Below are 19,406 nucleotides of genomic sequence, written 5' to 3'. Positions count from 1 at the left end.
TTGGGGCTGTGACGTCAACTGTGCACGGCATGATGAAGTTTCTAATGCCTGGCGGAATAGCAACGTTGTACGCAGAACGGCAGAAGTCAATTGAGTGTTCTCAAGTGACAAAAGCAATAATTAAGCCAATAATACATGATGATGGGTCAATCTCATCAAATCTACAATTTCCAGATCAAAAAATCATAATTGGGCATACGATATCTACGGCATGTAAAGAAAAGTTGTACAACATTTTGGCAACAAATTTAGACGTCTTTGCATGGCAACCGTCTGATATGACCTCTGTCCCAAGGGAAGTTGCAGAACATAGGTTAAATGTGAACCCTAATATACATCCTGTTTGTCAAAAGAAGCGAGGCATGGCGCTGGAAAGAAGTAAATTTCTCTGTGATGAGGTACGAAGTTTAGTGGATGCCAGAATCCGATGAGAAGTTAAATATCAGACGTGGGTAGGAAATTCGGTCATGGTGAGGAAGTCAGATAACTCATGGCGGATGTGTGTCGATTTCACAGATGTCAATAAAGCATGCCCAAATGATAATTATCCTTTACCTGAAATTGATTGGAAGGTTGAATCATTGGCAGGATATCGATTTAAATGTTTTTTAGATGCAGCTAAGGGGTATCACCAAATACCTATGGCCTTGAAAGATGAAGACAAAATGGCTTTTCACACGACGGAGGGCATATTCTGTTACATGAAAATGCCTTTTGGCCTGAAGAATGCAGGAGCAACATATCAACGACGTATTGATATGGAATTTAAGGATCAAATTGGGCGAAATTAGGAGGCTTATGTTGACGATATAGTCATAAAAAGTCATACTGAAGAAAAAATGTTACGGGATATACAAGAAACTTTTGCATCTTTGCGAAAAATCAATATGAAGTTAAATCCTAAAAAGTGTACGTTTGGCGTAGAAGAAGGAAAATTTTTAGGCCATATTTTTACAGAATGAGGTATCAAAGCTAATTCTAAGAAAATTCAAGCAATTGAAGACATGAAGTCACCGGCCAACAAGAAAGACGTTCAAAGATTACATGGATGTTTAGCAGCGTTAACAAGATTTTTGTCCAAAGCAGCTGAAAAGTCGCTTCCATTCATGAAGGTGTTAAAAAGTTGTCGAAATAAAAAAGATTTTGTATGGACGGTGGAGGCCGAGAATGCATTCCAAGAGGTCAAGCAATTGTTGAAAACGTTGCCTACGTTGACATCACCAAAGGAAGGGGAGACTTTGATTTTGTATTTAGCTATCTCCAAAGAAGCAATTAGTTCTGTCTTAATCGCAGAACGGAACGGCGTGCAAATGCCCATATATTTTGTTAGTAAAGTATTGCAGCTCAGTGAAACGAATTATCCACCACTTCATCGCATGGTTTATGTCCTTGTGCATACTGCACGACGTTTACGAAGGTATTTTCAAGGTCATCCAATCTTGGTGTTAACAGATCAACCGTTGAAGCAAATACTCCGTCGTCCAGAATCATCTGGCCGTCTAGCGAAATGGGACATCGAGTTGGGGGAATATGAAATCAATTTCGCTCCCCGAAATGCAGTTAAAGGACAAATATTGGCAGATTTTCTTCTGGAAACAAATGAAAAAGTGGAGCATGACAATAAAATGGTACCACAACAGCATGTTTGGGAATTGCACACTGATGGGGCCTCCAGTGAAGAAGGAACAGGTAAAGGACTGGTTCTGACAAGTTCATATGGAGAAGAGTATACTTATGCATTGAAATTTTGTTTCTATGCGTCCAACAATGAAGCAGAATACGAGGCATTACTCTTCGGCTTGCGCATAGCATTGGAAATGGGCATCACAAACCTAAGGGCATATGTTGATTCTCAAATTGTGGCCCAGCAAGTTAATGGAACGTTTGATGCAAGAGATACATCAATGAGGCAATATGTAAAATTGGTAGAAGCAATCTCAAAGAAATTTGATAACCTTGAGGTCGTGCAAATCCCTCGAAATAAGAATAAGAAGGCTGACGTATTAAGCAAGTTAGCTACTTTAACCTTTGATCATTTGCACAAACGAGTATTGGTTGAAGAACTTAAAGAAAAATCAATACATGAAAAACCAATTATGACAATAGTTGAAGGTGTCAAGGAAACTTGGATGACTCCATATTTAAGGTATTTGCACGACGGAGGGTTACCCATTGACAAGGCGGAAGCCAGAAGGATAAGAGTAACGGCACCAATGTATGAAGTGATTAATGGCGCTCTTCATCGAAAGTCTTACAATGGTCCTCTGTTAAGGTGTTTAACCAATGATGAATCATTAAATGTAGTCAAGGAGATGCATGAAGGAGTTTGTTCTCAACATTCCGGATTCCGTACTGTGGCATCACGGATTATGAGGCAAGGGTATTTTAGGCCTACCCTTTATCGAGATGTTGCAGAAATCATAAAAATATGTGAGAACTATCAGAGACATGGGACAGTTCAGCGTCTCCCAAAGTATGACTTGACACCAGTGTCATCTGCTTGGTCGTTCTACAAATGGGCGATTGATATTGTGGGACCATTCAACAGAAGCACTGGTAATGCTAAGTTCTTGGTGGTAGCAATTGATTTTTTCACAAAGTGGGTTGAGGCGAAGGCTTTAGCAAAGATTACAGGAGAAAATGTCAAAAAGTTTGTTTGGCATGATATTGTGTGCCGGTATGGGGTCCCAAATGAAATAGTCAGTGATAATGGCAAGCAATTTGCAGAAAATCCATTTCGAAGTTGGTGTGAAGAGCTGGGAATAAAGCAAAACTTTACATTTGTTGCTCATCCGCAAGCAAATGGGCAAGTGGAGGTTACCAACAAAGAAATTGTTGCTGGCATTAAGGCACGGTTAGGATTAAGTCAAACTGGTTGGGTGGACGAACTGCCAAATGTGCTATGGGAACACCGGACAACTCCAAAGCGGAGCACAGGGGAAACACCCTTCAGTCTAGTGTATAGTACAGAAGCAGTGATACCAGCCGAAATATGTGTTCCAATGCATAATGGCATTTGATATTGAAGCTAATTCTGATGCATTAAGGGAAAATCTCAACTTGTTGGAGGAAAGAAGATTTATGGCCGCCATCCGGCAAGCAGATCACAAGCATAAGATGGCAAAATATTACAACAAGAAAATGAAGCATACACAATTTGAAGTTGGTGATCTGGTGCTACGAGATAATGTGGCAAGCAGGCAAATTAAATTTGGAAAGTTAGCACCAAAATGGGAAGGACCTTATAAGGTCACAAAAGTAAATCAGAACGGATCATACATGCTTGCTGCGCCTTCCGGCGAGCAATACGAAAGAGCTTGGAATGCAATGAATTTAAAGAAATTTTATGCGTAGTACTATATGCATGGACAGCTTGATAACCTGTCAAATGAGTGAGATATAGTCATAAATGTAAAAATTTCTTTTTTAAATATGAATAACAGCAATTATTCTTATGGCAATATTGTTCATAAATTTTATCCGGCCAAGGATTTATTAGCCCAGGTGTCACATCGCTGTGTGTCATCCCTACCTGCAGAAAGAAAGATAACATTTTGGTGGTAGAAGTACAATCATACTCAAAATGATTTATCGATAGTGAGACATGTAGAACTCACTAAAGCATCGAAGCGTTAAAGCGAATCTACAAATGTCATGACACAAAACCAATACACGAAATGAATAGCAAAACAAATAACGGACCATGGCGTCCTGCAAACTAGTCGAAGGCAAAGATAATACACAATTTTTCCTCATAAATTTCATGACGGAAAGCGTATAACGGAAAACGTTATTTCAATATTTCAAGGCATGATGTCTGCAAAGTAAAATGTCAATATTATATACATTTATGTCAATATTATATACATCAAATGCTGGTGAAAGAAGATGATATTCCAAAGACTGCTTTCAGAACACGTTACGGTCATTACGAGTTTATGGTCATGCCGTTTGGTTTAACTAATGCACCAGCTGTGTTCATGGACCTTATGAACTGAGTGTGTGGACCATACCTTGACAAGTTTGTCATTATTTTCATTAATGACATACTTATTTACTCAAAGAATGACCAAGAACACGGTGAACATTTGAGAAAGGTGTTATAAGTATTGAGGAAGGAAGAATTGTACGCTAAATTTTCAAAGTGTGCATTTTGATTGGAAGAAGTTCAATTCCTCGGTCACATAGTGAACAAAGAAGGTATTAAGGTGGATCCGACAAAGATAGAAACTGTTGAAAAGTGGGAAACCCCGAAAACTCCGAAACACATACGCCAGTTTTTAGGACTAGCTGGTTACTACAGAAGGTTCATCCAAGACTTTTCCAGAATAGCAAAACCCTTGACTGCATTAACGCATAAAGGGAAGAAATTTGAATGGAATGATGAACAAGAGAAAGCGTTTTAGTTATTGAAGAAAAAGCTAACTACGGCACCTATATTGTCATTGCCTGAAGGGAATGATGATTTTGTAATTTATTGTGACGCATCAAAGAAAGGTCTCGGTTGTGTATTAATGTAACGAACGAAGGTGATTGCTTATGCGTCTAGACAATTGAAGATTCACGAACAAAATTATACGACACATGATTTGGAATTAGGCGCGGTTGTTTTTGCATTAAAGACTTAGAGGCACTACTTATATGGGGTCAAAAGTATTATATATACCGACCACAAAAGTCTTCAACACATATTTAATCAGAAACAACTGAATATGAGGCAGCGTAGGTGGATTGAATTGTTGAATGATTACGACTTTGAGATTCGTTACCACCCGGGGAAGGCAAATGTGGTAGCCGACGCCTTGAGCAGGAAGGACAGAGAACCCATTCGAGTAAAATCTATGAATATAATGATTCACAATAACCTTACTACTCAAATAAAGGAGGTGCAACAAGGAGTTTTAAAAGAGGGAAATTTAAAGGATGAAATACCCAAAGGATCGGAGAAGCATCTTAGTATTCGGGAAGACGGAACCCGGTATAGGGCTGAAAAGATTTGGGTACCAAAATTTGGAGACATGAGAGAAATGGTACTTAGAGAAGCTCATAAAACCAGATAATCAATACATCCTGGAACTGGGAAGATGTACAAGGATCTCAAGAAACATTTTTGGTGGCCGGGTATGAAAGCCGATGTTGCTAAATACGTAGGAGAATGTTTGATGTGTTCTAAGGTCAAAGCTGAGCATCAGAAACCATCAGGTCTACTTCAACAACCCGAAATCCCGGAATGGAAATGGAAAAACATTACCATGGATTTCATCACTAAATTGCCAAGGACTGCAAGTGGTTTTGATACTATTTGGGTAATAGTTGATCGTCTCACCAAATCAGCACACTTCCTGCCAATAAGAGAAGTTGATAAGATGGATAAGTTAGCACGACTGTATTTGAAGGAAGTCATCTCTAGACATGGAATACCAATCTATATTATCTCTGATAGGGATGGCAGATTTATTTCAAGATTCTGGCAGACATTACAGCAAGCATTAGGAACTCGTCTAGACATGAGTACTGCCTATCATCCACAAACTAATGGGCAGAGCGAAAGGACGATACAAACGCTTGAAGACATGCTACGAGCATGTGTTATTGATTTCGGAAACAGTTGGGATCGACACCTACCGTTAGCAGAATTTTCCTACAACAACAGTTATCATTCTAGTATTGAGATGGTTTGAGGCACTTTATAGTAGAAAGTGCAGGTCTCCGATTTGTTGGAATGAAGTGGGGGATAGACAGATTACGGGTCCGGAGATAATACAAGAAACTACCGAGAAAATCATCCAAATTCAACAAAGATTGAAAACCGCCCAGAGTCGACAAAAGAGCTACGCGGACAGTAAAAGAAAAGATATAGAGTTTGAAATTGGAGAAATGGTCATGCTTAAGGTTTCACCTTAGAAAGGCGTTGTTTGATTTGGTAAACGGGGGAAACTAAATCCAAGGTACATTGGACCATTCAAGATTATAGATCGTGTCGGACCAGTAGCTTACCAACTGGAGCTACCTCAACAACTCGCGGCTGTACATAACACTTTCCACGTCTCAAATTTGAAGAAATGTTTTGCTAAATAAGATCTCACTATTCCGTTGGACGAAATCCAAATCAATGAAAAACTTCAATTCATTGAAGAACCCGTCGAAATAATGGATCGTGAGGTTAAGAGACTTAAACAAAACAAGATACCGATTGTTAAGGTTCGATGGAATGCTCGTAGAGGACCCGAGTTCACCTGGGAGCATGAAGATCAGATGAAGAAGAAATACCCGCATCTATTTCTAGAAGATTCGTCAACACTTTCAACAGCTTAAAATTTCGGGACAAAATTTATTTAACGGGTAGGTACTGTAGTGACCCGAACTTTTCCATGTTTATATATATTAAATGAAATTGATATTTACATGATTAAGTGTTTCCAACATGTTAAGCAATCAAACTTATTAAGACTTGATTAATTGAAATAGGTTTCATATAGACAAATGACCACCCAAGTTGACCGGTGATTCACGAACGTTAAAACTTGTAAAAACTATACGATGACATATATATGGTTATATATATAGTTAACATGATTTTATTATAAGTATGTATCTCATTAGGTATTTTAACAATGAGTTATATACATAAAAATGAGACTATTAAATTAAGAAACTCGAAAACGATATATATAACGATTATTGTTATAACATCTTACTAGGTACATATGAATCATATTAAGATATTGATACACTTGGTTAATTATGTTAAATGATAAGTAAATATATCATTAAGTGTATTAACAATGAACTACATATGTAAAAATAAGACTACTAACTTAATGATTTTGAAATGAGACATATATGTAACGATTATCGTTGTAACGACATTTAATGTATATAGATCATATTAAGAGATATTCGTACATCATAATATCATGATAATATAATAATTTAAAATCTCATTTGCTATTATAAACATTGGGTTAACAACATTTAACAAGATCGTTAACCTAAAGGTTTCAAAACAACATTTACATGTAACGACTAACGATGACTTAACGACTCAGTTAAAATGTATATACATGTAGTGTTTTAATATGTATTCATACACTTTTGAAAGACTTCAATACAATTATCAAAATACTTCTACTTAACAAAAATGCTTACAATTACATCCTCGTTCAGTTTCATCAACAAATCTACTCGTATGCACCCGTATTCATACTCGTACAATACACAGCTTTTAGATGTATGTACTATTGGTATATACACTTCAATGATCAGCTCTTAGCAGCCCATGTGAGTCACCTAACACATGTGGGAACCATCATTTGGCAACTAGCATAAAATATCTCATAAAATTACAAAAATATGAGTAATCATTCATGACTTATTTACATGAAAACAAAATTACATATCCTTTATATCTAATCCATCCATACACCAACGACCAAAAATACCTACAAACACTTTCATTCTTCAATTTTCTTCATCTAATTGATCTCTCTCAAGTTCTATCTTCAAGTTCTAAGTATTCTTCATAAATCCCAAAAGTTCTAGTTTCATAAAATTAAGAATACTTCCAAGATTGCAAGTTTACTTCCAAGTTTTCTAAATCCATTCCAAGTAATCATCCAAGATCAAGAAACATTTGTTACTTACAGTAGTTTATCTTTCTAATACAAGGTAATAATCATATTCAAACTTTAATTCCATTTCTATAACTATAACAATCTTATTTCGAGTGGAAATCTTACTTGAAATTGTTTTCGTGTCATGATTCTGTTTCAAGAACTTTCAAGCCATCCAAGGATCCTTTGAAGCTAGATCCATTTTTCTAATTTCCGGTAGGTTTATCCAAGGAACTTGAGGTAGTAATGATGTTCATAACATCATTCGATTCATACATAAAAAGCTGTCTTATTCAACGTTATAAACTTGTAATCACTAGAACATAGTTTAGTTAATTCTAAACTTGTTCGCAAATAAAGTTAATCCTTCTAACTAGACTTTTAAAATCAACTAAACACATGTTCTATATCTATATTATATGCTAACTTAATGATTTAAAACCCGAAAACACGACAAACACCATAAAACTGGATATACGCCGTCGTAGTAAAACCGGGGGCTGTTTTGGTTGGGATAATTAAAAGCTAAGAAGAACTTTGATTTAAAAGCTATACTTATGGAAAAATTATTTTTCTTATGAACATGAAACTATATCCAAAAATCATGGTTAAACTCAAAGTGAAAGTATGTTTTTCAAAATGGTCATCAAGATGTCGTTCTTTCGACGGAAATGACTACCTCTTTCAAAAACGACTTGTAACTTGTATTTCCAACTATAAACTTATACTTTTCCTATTTAGATTCATAAAGTTAAGTTCAATACGAAACCGTGGCCACTGGAATCACTCAAAACGGATTAGAAACGAAGAAATGGCGAGTAAAACAAGATTGATAAAAACTACTCATTTTACCTACGTGAAAGTTAGTAATAAATCTATTCCAACCATAACCTAATCAACTTATATTGTATATTATGTAATCTTGAGATACCATAGACACGTATACAATGTTTCGACCTATCATGTCGACCCATCTATATATATATATATATATATATATATTGCGGAACAACCATAGACACTCTATATGTGAATGTTGGAGTTAGCTATACAGGGTTGAGGTTGATTCCAAAATATATATATAGTTTGAGTTGTGATCAATACTGAGATACGTATACACTGGGTCGTGAATTGATTCGAGATAATATTTATCAATTTATTTCTGTACATCTAACTGTGGACAACTAGTTGTAGGTTACTAACGAGGACAGCTGACTTAATAAACTTAAAACATCAAAATGTATTAAAAGTATTGTAAATATATTTTGAACATACTTTGATATATATGTATATATTGTTATAGGTTCGTGAATCAACCAGTGGCCAAGTCTTACTTCCCGACGAAGTAAAAATCTGTGAAAGTGAGTTATAGTCCCACTTTTAAAATCTAATATTTTTAGGATGAGAATACATGCAGGTTTTATAAATGATTTACAAAATAGACACAAGTACGTGAAACTACATTCTATGGTTGAATTATCGAAATCGAATATGCCCCTTTTTATTAAGTCTGGTAATCTAAGAATTAGGGAACAGACACCCTAATTGACGCGAATCCTAAAGATAGATCTATTGGGCCTAACAAACCCCATCCAAAGTACCGGATGCTTTAGTACTTCGAAATTTATATCATATCCGAAGGGTGTCCCGGAATGATGGGGATATACTTATATATGCATCTTGTTAATGTCGGTTACCAGGTGTTCACCATATGAATGATTTTTATCTCTATGTATGGGATGTGTATTGAAATATGAAATCTTGTGGTCTATTGTTACGATTTGATATATATAGGTTAAACCTATAACTCACCAACATTTTTGTTGACGTTTAAAGCATGTTTATTCTCAAGTGAATACTAAGAGCTTCCGCTGTTGCATACTAAAATAAGGACAAGATTTGGAGTCCATGTTTGTATGATATTGTGTAAAAACTGCATTCAAGAAACTGATTTCGATGTAACATATTTGTATTGTAAACCATTATGTAATGGTCGTGTGTAAACAGGATATTTTAGATTATCATTATTTGATAATCTACGTAAAGCTTTTTAAACCTTTATTTATAAAATAAAGGTTATGGTTTGTTTTAAAAATGATTGCAGTCTTTGAAAAAAAAAATGTCTCATATAGATGTCAAAAAACCTCGCAACGAAATCAATTAATATGGAACGTTTTTAATCAATAAGAACGGGACATTTCATACTGGGCCTAAAAGAAAACAAATTCAGGTTTTGGTCTAGTATTCTACATAATTCAGTGTTATCATTCTCATTACCCGAGGCACGACGTTCTCTAGAAGCAATTCGGTTCATACCTATGTCCATTTCTTCTTCTTATTCTTCTTCTTCTTCTTCTTCTTCCTCCTCCTCCTCCCTTGCAGTATCCTTTTTAGGAAGGGGAGTGTCGTCAATAATTTTCTGTGTGGTGAAATTAAGTTGTGAATAAGACGATGACCGCATGGCGATAAGCGGACTAATTTCTGCAAAGTTCAAAAAATCACAATGGTTAGTTGGACAAACAAAAAGAAGCATTTTATTAGCGTACATGGCAAGAATAAGAAATTACTTTTTCTCCCAAGAAGAACACAAGCATAGCCTTGCGTGATATCCCAATCTTGGCTTACAGATGTCAATGAAAGCATATGTTCCCCATATTTGACATCGTTGATTTGTTCAGCTTTAACTTTTTTAAATAAAGTGTTCTCTTTGCTATTTAACCTTGGAAATGTAACTGATACGGGATGAATGTATTGACGCCAAACTCGAACAGATGAGTATTTATCAGCAATCACATCCTCGTTTATGAAAATAAAAGAATCGTGCCAATCATGACAGGGATGATCAAGTGCAGGTCTTAAAAATCCATCAACTTTGCTAAATGTGAACCAACCTTTTTCATAGGATGCTATACGCACCAGCGAACAAAATATCCGCACAGATGGCACTATTTTGCTCGCATGACAATACATCTCAAATATGAGAATTTTTCGCATAGCTGCTGGTTCGAATTGACCAACGGCGACTCCGTAAAACTGGCAAACTTCTAAGAAGAATGGCGTAAACGGCAATCGCAAACAAAAATTGAAGAACGAATGGCCATAGACAGCAACCTTGCCAGGAGGGGGTGAGCAGGCTCTAGCATTAGTTGCAGGAATTATTGGCTCAGCACCAGCTAATCTTGGAAAATGTCACAACAGTACTGCTAAGTACTTGTCATTTACTCTGCTGTGAATCTTTGTGACATCCTTTGTTATCGCCATTTAAGGTTTTAATAAAACAGGAAAGGAAGAAGGTATTGATGGTAAAAGATGAAGATTGGTAAGAAAAAAGCTGTAAAAGTGAAATATCGATTAGGGTTGCTTGGTAGTTAAAAAGGAAGGAAGATGTGACAGCTGTGACCGATGGTAATTTTGGGGATTTTATTTTCAACCACACACGTGTATGGTCAGCATTCATTCGATAAATGTGCCTATTGCACCCGGGAAACCCAAGAGTCGACCTATTTCGAAATTCAAATTTCAAGTTTAATAACTTAATCCTTTTTCAAATGCTTAAGTCATTAAACTGGGGGACTTAATGGTGTATCCTATCGTATACGCGCATAAAGGCATAATGATTGCATGAAATTAGCATCAGGAACACTGGGAATAACAGTTTTGTGAAATTATCCGTCCAGCGTTCTCCGCTGTGCAGGCTGCTTTTGTCATGCATAAGCCCTGAAGGCTGCCTAGCGCTTAAGCCCTGACCGGAGAACGTCACATCCAGCGCATATTTCGGATCACGAATAACAGAACGTATCATCATCTGACACGTGTCCCCAAACAATCTGGTGGATCTATCACTATAAATAGACCCCGTGGGTCCTCATTTTCCACATGCAGACATTCTGATAACTTGTGAGCAGAGATTTCACCTTTCTCTCTCACATACTACTTTCTCTCACTAGAAGTCATCCGACGAAACAGCTTAACGCTGAGCGGACAAAAGATTGATTAAGCCACCCCACAAGTTTCTATACTTGTGAGCCGGGTCTGCAGGGATTACTTCCTGAGGGTAAACATCAATCGGCAACATTCCCCCATTCTTAGCTAGATACTTCTAGTATTGTGCTGATACACTAAGCCTTACCTCATAAGGAAATAGGTATCAACAGGTACTAACCACATGCATCCAAACACACCCGTCACAACGCGTTTTTAATCCCATAGATACAAAACGCTACGTTAAATATGAATATTCATCCCGGAAGGCCCCGCCGCATCGCGCGGGCCGATCTGGATCTATGTCTTTTTTATTTATGGAAGTGAACTATTAATTTATGACATCCCAAAGTGAAATACTAGACTATTAATAAGACAGAAAGAGTAATACATAGTACGTTTTAACAATACTAATTATCATATTCTAATTATCGAAAACACCAAATAAATTTTAGAAAAACAAATACAAACACTCCTTTAAATTCTTATCCATTTATACAAACTTTAACCATAATTTTGTAAAACAAAAAAATGAACAACCTTTTGTCAAATATACAAATAAGTAGTCTTTAGAAGACTTACTTATCCGTTATAATAACAAGCGATAAACGAATTAGAGAATATCAATTAAAAACGAATTAATAAATAAGTTCCTTTAGAGTGGTTGGCGTCCCATATAAAAGAAATGGCCATAAATACTCACAAGATAACTTAATTCGTCGCGTAAGTATGAATGAAAGCACTTCGTAATGATTAAGGTTCTTTAGGAGAGATTATCTCATAAAGGAGCTTATAATTCAAATGTTATATATGAATAGCAAAAATGTCAAAAGTTCAAACGAGAACGACAAAAAATACGAGAATTGCGAGAACTTTTAATTTACAATGATTTTTATATGTGAATAGATTGAATTAACCATAAATATTGATGTAGAGTAAAAATGAACATAACATAGTTTGAATAAACTTATATTTTACTTATATAATCAAATATATAGTTTCTCGTTCACATGTGCATATTTGATTTTGAACATGTGAACGTTTCATATAATTAACAATGTAACATGTAATTTGTGGTAATGAACATATGTTTGCTAATGATATGAGCATTAATTAACATTTGCATTTAATTTGTTGCATTTAAATGCATAAAAACTATACAATTAAAAAGTTCTTGCAATTTTCACTCTTTTATGTGGTTCACGTTTGAACCTGCTCCTAGCATTTTTTATGAATATATGAATAGCTGTTGTCTCTATTTTTTGTTTAATTTTTTTTTCCATACATTGCCACGAGTTATAGTACATCTCATTCTCATTTTCTATAAAAGCATCAACACCCACTGCCATACTTCATCCCAATTAAGTTGCATTGCTTTAAGTATTTCTTCTAGTGCATTCTAATGAAGTTCCTACATATCATCACCTTTTTTTCTGTGAGTATACTGCTCCTTTTGGTTTTTCAGTTGTCTATATGTTGTGTACCTTTCTATTAACTACAACTAATATTAAAGGTTTTTACCTGTTTAATAGAAGATATGTATATGTGACTATCTCATTCATTATATCAACTTGTACAAGCAAATGTATGAATGAATAATGACTAAATAATTACTTGTATTTGTGCATTACTTATTGTATTTGTAATTTTTTTTTTTTTTTTTTTTTTTCAGTTGTCAGTGATTGTGAGTCATGCAACAGATGTAGCTCCTGACATATATTGGAAGTCTGTGTTGCCAAATACTCCCATCCCCAAAGCCGTTAGTGACCTTCTGGAAATTGGTTAGTTACAAAATGAACTTCCCTTTACTTTAGACTTTTCATAAATAATTTATGGATTTTCTAACACTAAATATTTAAAAATTAAAACAAATAACACATAAATACTTTTATTCACAGTACGTGTATTAGATATAGGCGAATCAAAAAGAGGCAAATTATACTTTCAAAGAGTTTCCAGATTATGCAAATCTTTACGTTTATTCTTTATAGGTAGGTATTATTGACATTTTATACCTTTTACCTTCACAAAAAAGTAAAGGATTTTATTAACTATAGCTCAAGGGTATCGCTAACACGTTTTAAGATGTTGTACGGGGCGGTTACTAGTCACTTTTTTTTAATTACGGTTATCAAAATGTACGATAAATTAAAACGTGTTAATAACAATCTTTAGGACCGTCGTTAACAAATTCCAAAAGTAAATTATATATTAACATAAAATTTTGCCCCTCAACATGAATTAAGGATCAATTTGTATTCCTCATCATAATGCATACTTACGGTATTTTCATTCTCTTGTTCGCGAAGATACGCCACATGGTGCAAGTAAACCATTCATTGCTAGTGTCAGTGAACAGGATGCCAAGAAAGAAGCTAACCATTATCATGGTTTACGCAAAGAAGCCGTATACAGATTGCTAATTAACTTCTTTCTTGAAAAAGACATGTATCAAGGACACAATTTAGACTTACAATTTCCCAAAACAAAAACTCCTTTCTTGGCTCGTAAAGTTGCTGAGACGATACCTTTTTCATCAAAGAACCTTCCAGAAATATATACTCATTTTTCCATCAAACCAGATTCAATAGAATCCGAAACAATGAAGAAAACGATCACCCAATGCGAGTACAAAGGCAGGGAAGGCGAGACGGAATATTGCGCTACTTCATTAGAGGACATGGTAGATTTCACTACATCTGAGTTGGGTAAAAAAGTTAAGGCAATTACAACAGAAGTGTATACTAATAAAGTTACCCCGTTACAAAAGTACGCCATTATAGGCGCGACAAAGTTGGCCACGAGTAACTTTGTGGCTTGTCACAAACTAAAATATCCCCATGCGGTTTACTATTGTCATAAAGACGCAAGCACTAGATTGTATTCAATATCTTTGGTGGGTGAAGATGGTACTAAAGTTAGAGGACTTGCAATATGTCATAAATATGTCGCGGATATGTACCCTAAAGATATGGTGTTTAAAGTTCTGAAAGTGAAACCAGGGAGTGCTCCAATTTGTCATGTTTTACCTGAAGATCATGTTGTTTGGGTACCTTATTAGTTAATGGAGTAATAATCAACAAGATACTGATCCAGAGAATAATGCCCATTTGGTTGTGAATTGTACTTTAGGGCTGGTGAAGTGCATTTAAGATGCCATTGATGTAATATATTTTTATTATGTATGTTTGGGTCATAGTTATCTTGATTTGTAGTTGATGTATGGATGCTTGTAATTTGTATTGGTCATACCTTCATAATATGGCCTGAATTCAATAGAAGGTATCTGTTTGAGTGTTTTCTGACTCATGTCAAAAATAAATTATCATATCAAAAATAAAGTATCACTGCACTTATTATATAAGAAGTGCACAAACATAAATCCAGAAAAAGTTTGAATTTTCTTAAAAAGCTGATTCTAGAGTACATCAAATCTAAGCATTTGTAGCAGCTCCTTTGCTCCTTGGGGTTGCTTGAGTTCCTGTCCACAACAAAAAATATAACAAAATCAACTCAAACTCAAAGGGAATTTTCCATATAATATTTTTTGTAATATTGGCACAACAGGCTTACCTTCTCTGAATCCACTCTTGAACCTACGGGGAACATTACGAAGGTACCTCATTCGACCGGTTCCCGTAGTCTTCCTTCTGATTGCCTTCTCACTCCAATTGTCTAAACCAAATATACATATACATACATATGTAAGATACAACTAAAGAAAGAAAGGATCAATTGCATATTTGCATCACCAGTAGATAATGCATACATTTACATCTTCGGATTTTAAACCCTTATCAGGGAACAAATTTAACTGTTTAATTCAGTCAAATGCCATATAACCCACAATGCATTCGACCAGGATCACTTTGTTCCTCATACCCAACTTGCAGGAAAACAATCAGTTGTTATAACTTATAACACAGTTCCTAAAACCAGAACTAAATAGGATGAAGTTCCCTATGATCCAGACGAGCTAATTGTACTTATGCTAAAACACAAACAATCACTGATTAAACTCAAGTAGTACAAAAATGTGCACAAACCAGTAAAAAAATTGTGTATTAATTATACACATACATATATACATACAGCAGATCACAATTGATTACAAAACCCTAAAAGTGGCTTACATTTCCTGACACGAGCAGCAGGATAGGCACAAGCGGAGCATCGGCTCTTCTGCAAGTGAAAGCTCCGGCGACCACACCTTACACACAGTGTGTGTGTTTTGTTTCTTCTCTTTCCAAAACTTCCTGTTCCCTTACCCTATTATTACAATTTACAGACACAATTACATAATAATTAGATACAGATTTAAAAATTTATAATTTCATAATTATAAACAGAGATTGATTAATGAGATTGAATTTAGGGTTGTACCATGGCTTGAAACGAAGAAACGACGCCCGAGCAGGTCTCAGAGATAAGAAAAGCGGGTATAACTGAATACGATTAGGGTTTTTATTTTATTGGTGTAACATGGTTTCAGTTCAAGTGGGCTCAACAGTTTTGGGTATCGGGTTAACTTATTTTGTATGATTGGGCTTAAACATTTATTTGTAGGGATGAGATTGGTACGGCCGAATCGTCCCGAAACCGAAAGTATCAAACTCGAAATTGATCAAAATTAAAAATCGAATATCAAACCGAACTAAAAACCCAAGGCCGGTTTGATACCAGTACCACCAGTGTAACTATACCAATGTTTTTAATAAAGTACCGAGTGGAACTGAATTCGAGCATAACAAAATGTCATTATAAAACATACAAGTGTGTCATATAAATACATTGTTTGCCATAACTCACGAAGCATAATACAAATATGTATATGTATGATTAAGTGCACTGTGATATCCTTTCATATGCTTTTTAGACATATCGTTTTTAGACAAACGATTTGATATCATTGTCCTTAATAATTAAAACGGAGAATTCATTACCGATAAAAAAAAAATTAAGACCCAATGATATGTTTTGTGACACCAACAATTTATAATTTGGATTCGCCGTTGCTGACTTGTGTGCGTAATTTTAACATTAGTCCATACAACTATATACAGTGGCTTTGCTTCTGGTCTACAAAACCATCAAACACACATGTCAAACTAAGGTGAGGTATTTTAGAGTAGTTTGATATGGTCCAAGGGTTGGTGGTCTGCCTCCTTTAGGGAAGGTCAGGAGTTCGACCCCCGTTGGCTACATATTAAAAACACAATTTCATCTCTGCCATAAAGTATTCACCCATGACACCTTTCTCATATCGTTTTGGGAGGTAAAGGGGAGGGAGTATTACTTGACCGTGCCCTTGGATCGGTTTCAAGGTTTCCTCCTGGGCGACGATGGAGCGGGGTTGTTATCGCTGCATCGGCATAGTCGAAACTGGAGATGCTCGCAACGGGTGATTTAGTCCCCTTCGGGTGATCCCAATCGCTGTTAAAAAAAAAAAAAAAAAAAGTTGAGGTATCTTTAGAGCCAAACAAGCAAATATGTTAAGTTATTAACTGCAACTATGTATAAAATAAGAATAAGAATGGGTATAATTATGCAAAAGCAATTTTATGTGAATTAAGTTGGATGTTGCATAACAAAGAAAATCTTGAATTATTAATGAAACATAATCTAAAATTACCGTCCTACAATGTTCCGACACCTATTTAAATACCATCCTACAGTTGGGTTTCTAATTCCATTTCTTCAAACCGAACCGGTATCGATACACAAAATACTGAAACCGTATAGATTTTTGAAGAGTCGCATTTTTAAAGTTAATGAAGAAGCCCAAATCGTCTATTTACTTTTAAGAAGATTCACGCATTCTTGTTAAATCTAAGGATAATATGGCTCGCTTTTACACAGTTAAATTAAAACGGAAGTAACTTTTTACCATGGTATATATCAAGAGCATATAGTGTTGATTACTTGTGTTACAGGGAGTACATATTTTAAGACTTTTAGATGTGACAGTGAAGATATACCAAGTTTTGACTTGTTACATTTTCCAACTACTCTAATTCCTAATCCGACCTAAACAGCAAAGTTAGTTGTAGCAAACACCAAATAAATCCCTAACGATGTGCATTACTAGAAATTGGTGGTTTATCTAAAACTATTGCTCTTTGACAATTGCCTTATACCAAATCTTGTTAAACTAGTATTACAAAAGGAGAATTTTGCATTACCTTTATCATTGGTCAGTTTTAATTGAGCTAATGATGAATCCATAATTCAATCAATAATATGAATTGAGAAATAACCTTTTTTTTCAGTACTAAATATCACTTATAAAAATCTTTATAAGAATTAATAATAATGCTTTCGTGATCAAAATGCTAATTTAAATCTTTAAATCAATATTAACATCAACATCAACATCAGTGATGAAATTAAAAGCAAAATAATACCGTATGCGCATACATTATCAACAAAATTACACCTCTTATCACATCGAAATTAGTCTCGTTCATGTCTCATAAAAAGTATTCGGTATAAGTAGTTTACATAGATTCAACTCTTACAATATATGTTTGTAATGAAGTTGTGATGTGGTCTAGCGGTTGGTGACATGACTCCTTTAGGGGAGGTCAGGAGTTCGACCCCCATTGGATACATATTAACCCACAATTTCATCTCTGCCATGAAGTTCCACCCATGTCACATTTTTCGCATCGCGTTGCGGGTAAAAGGGGAGGGGGGTTTTACCGTCCATGCCATGTATCGGATTGGTGCGGGTTTCCTCTTGGACACGCAGTTGGGGGCGGGTATAAGTATAAGTTATGTGCATACCGTATAACTGTGTGGAAAATGAACGCGCAGATGGTTAAGTCCCCTGGGTGATCCTAACAGCTGTCCAAAAAAAAAAATAACAATATATGCTTGTAAACCCCCCCCCCCCCCCCCCCCCCCCCGGCTTCTTGTCATTTGCATCATTTAATTTTTGAGCTTGACTCCGTCTAGCTAAATAATCGTACGAATAAATGGCTTTGGAACATTGAACCAGAAGGCGAGTTTACTGTTCGAGGCACTGGATTATTCTTGGACAACATATTATGTCTAAAGTCAACATATTCTTTTGGCGTCTTATTCTTGTTTGGCTCCCTAATTGATTGAATCTTTCCATTCATGACTTCCAGATTAACACAATTCTTATTTGCCCGAATTGTAGAATTGGTGGTGAATCTCGAGATCATGTGTTTCTTTTTTTGCAGTGTGGCCAAGGCGATATGGCATGGCATTATCAATTTGGTTGAATGTTCAATGGCAACCTTTAGATTCGGTAAATGACATGTTTGTTTGTTGGCCTGATTCGCAACAAGGAACGAGATTGAGTAAAATGCAACAATATTGCGTCTTTGCAATGACTCTTTGGTGGATATGGATGTTCGTAATGACATTCTCGTTGGTTCCAATACAATCAAGGGATGTATTAGTTTAGATTAGGTTCTTTTATTTACGTTTTCCTGGTTAAAAACTATAAGTAAGTTTGTTCCTAGCTGAAACACTGGCTTATGCATCCCTTGTAATTGTCTTGAAGTTCTTTTTTGTCTAGCCTCTAGCCAGTGGCGAATATAGGAATCAAAGCTCAAAGGTGTCCCGATTTTTTTTTCAATGCATGAGGTCTTATATTTCAAGTTAGTGATGTCTTAAACAATTAGTATATATTGTAAAAAGAAATTTAAACTAGTGGTGTCACGAGACCCTGTGTCTTAAGGTGTTGGTTCGCTTGCGCCTCTGACTAGTTTTTTTTTTAATAAAAGACAAAATTGCGCAGTTGGTCCCCACGGTTTGCTCAAAATTGCATTGTTTGACCTA

General features: G+C 35.6%; 3 protein-coding genes across 3 annotated transcripts; 2 read left to right on the top strand and 1 right to left on the bottom strand.

Annotated features, from left to right (window-relative positions):
- The first annotated feature begins 1,004 nt into the window (after positions 1-1,004).
- On the top strand, positions 1,005-3,020 carry LOC139871379 (uncharacterized). The gene is made up of 4 exons (XM_071859118.1): positions 1,005-1,407; positions 1,486-1,916; positions 1,986-2,699; positions 2,850-3,020. The coding sequence occupies exons 1-4, from the start codon at positions 1,005-1,007 to the stop codon at positions 3,018-3,020; spliced, it is 1,719 nt and encodes a 572-aa protein (XP_071715219.1).
- A 9,910-nt stretch (positions 3,021-12,930) lies between these two features.
- Positions 12,931-14,896, top strand: LOC139860050 (BURP domain protein RD22-like). Its single transcript, XM_071848826.1, has 3 exons — positions 12,931-13,029; positions 13,267-13,375; positions 13,904-14,896. The coding sequence occupies exons 1-3, from the start codon at positions 12,997-12,999 to the stop codon at positions 14,653-14,655; spliced, it is 894 nt and encodes a 297-aa protein (XP_071704927.1). The 5' UTR covers positions 12,931-12,996; the 3' UTR covers positions 14,656-14,896.
- Positions 14,897-14,903: 7 nt separating this feature from the next.
- On the bottom strand, positions 14,904-16,084 carry LOC139860057 (large ribosomal subunit protein eL37x-like). Its single transcript, XM_071848833.1, has 4 exons — positions 15,978-16,084; positions 15,728-15,863; positions 15,168-15,269; positions 14,904-15,075 (listed from the first exon to the last, which is right to left on the bottom strand). Exons 1-4 carry the CDS (start codon positions 15,978-15,980, stop codon positions 15,029-15,031), a joined length of 288 nt encoding a protein of 95 aa, XP_071704934.1. The 5' UTR covers positions 15,981-16,084; the 3' UTR covers positions 14,904-15,028.
- Between the last annotated feature and the right edge of the window lie 3,322 nt (positions 16,085-19,406).

This window comes from Rutidosis leptorrhynchoides, chromosome 1 (genome assembly GCF_046630445.1).
Source record: "Rutidosis leptorrhynchoides isolate AG116_Rl617_1_P2 chromosome 1, CSIRO_AGI_Rlap_v1, whole genome shotgun sequence".
Taxonomy (NCBI): Eukaryota; Viridiplantae; Streptophyta; class Magnoliopsida; order Asterales; family Asteraceae; genus Rutidosis; species Rutidosis leptorrhynchoides.
The sequence above is the reverse complement of the archived record's forward strand: the minus strand, read 5'-3'. Positions and strand labels throughout refer to the sequence as shown.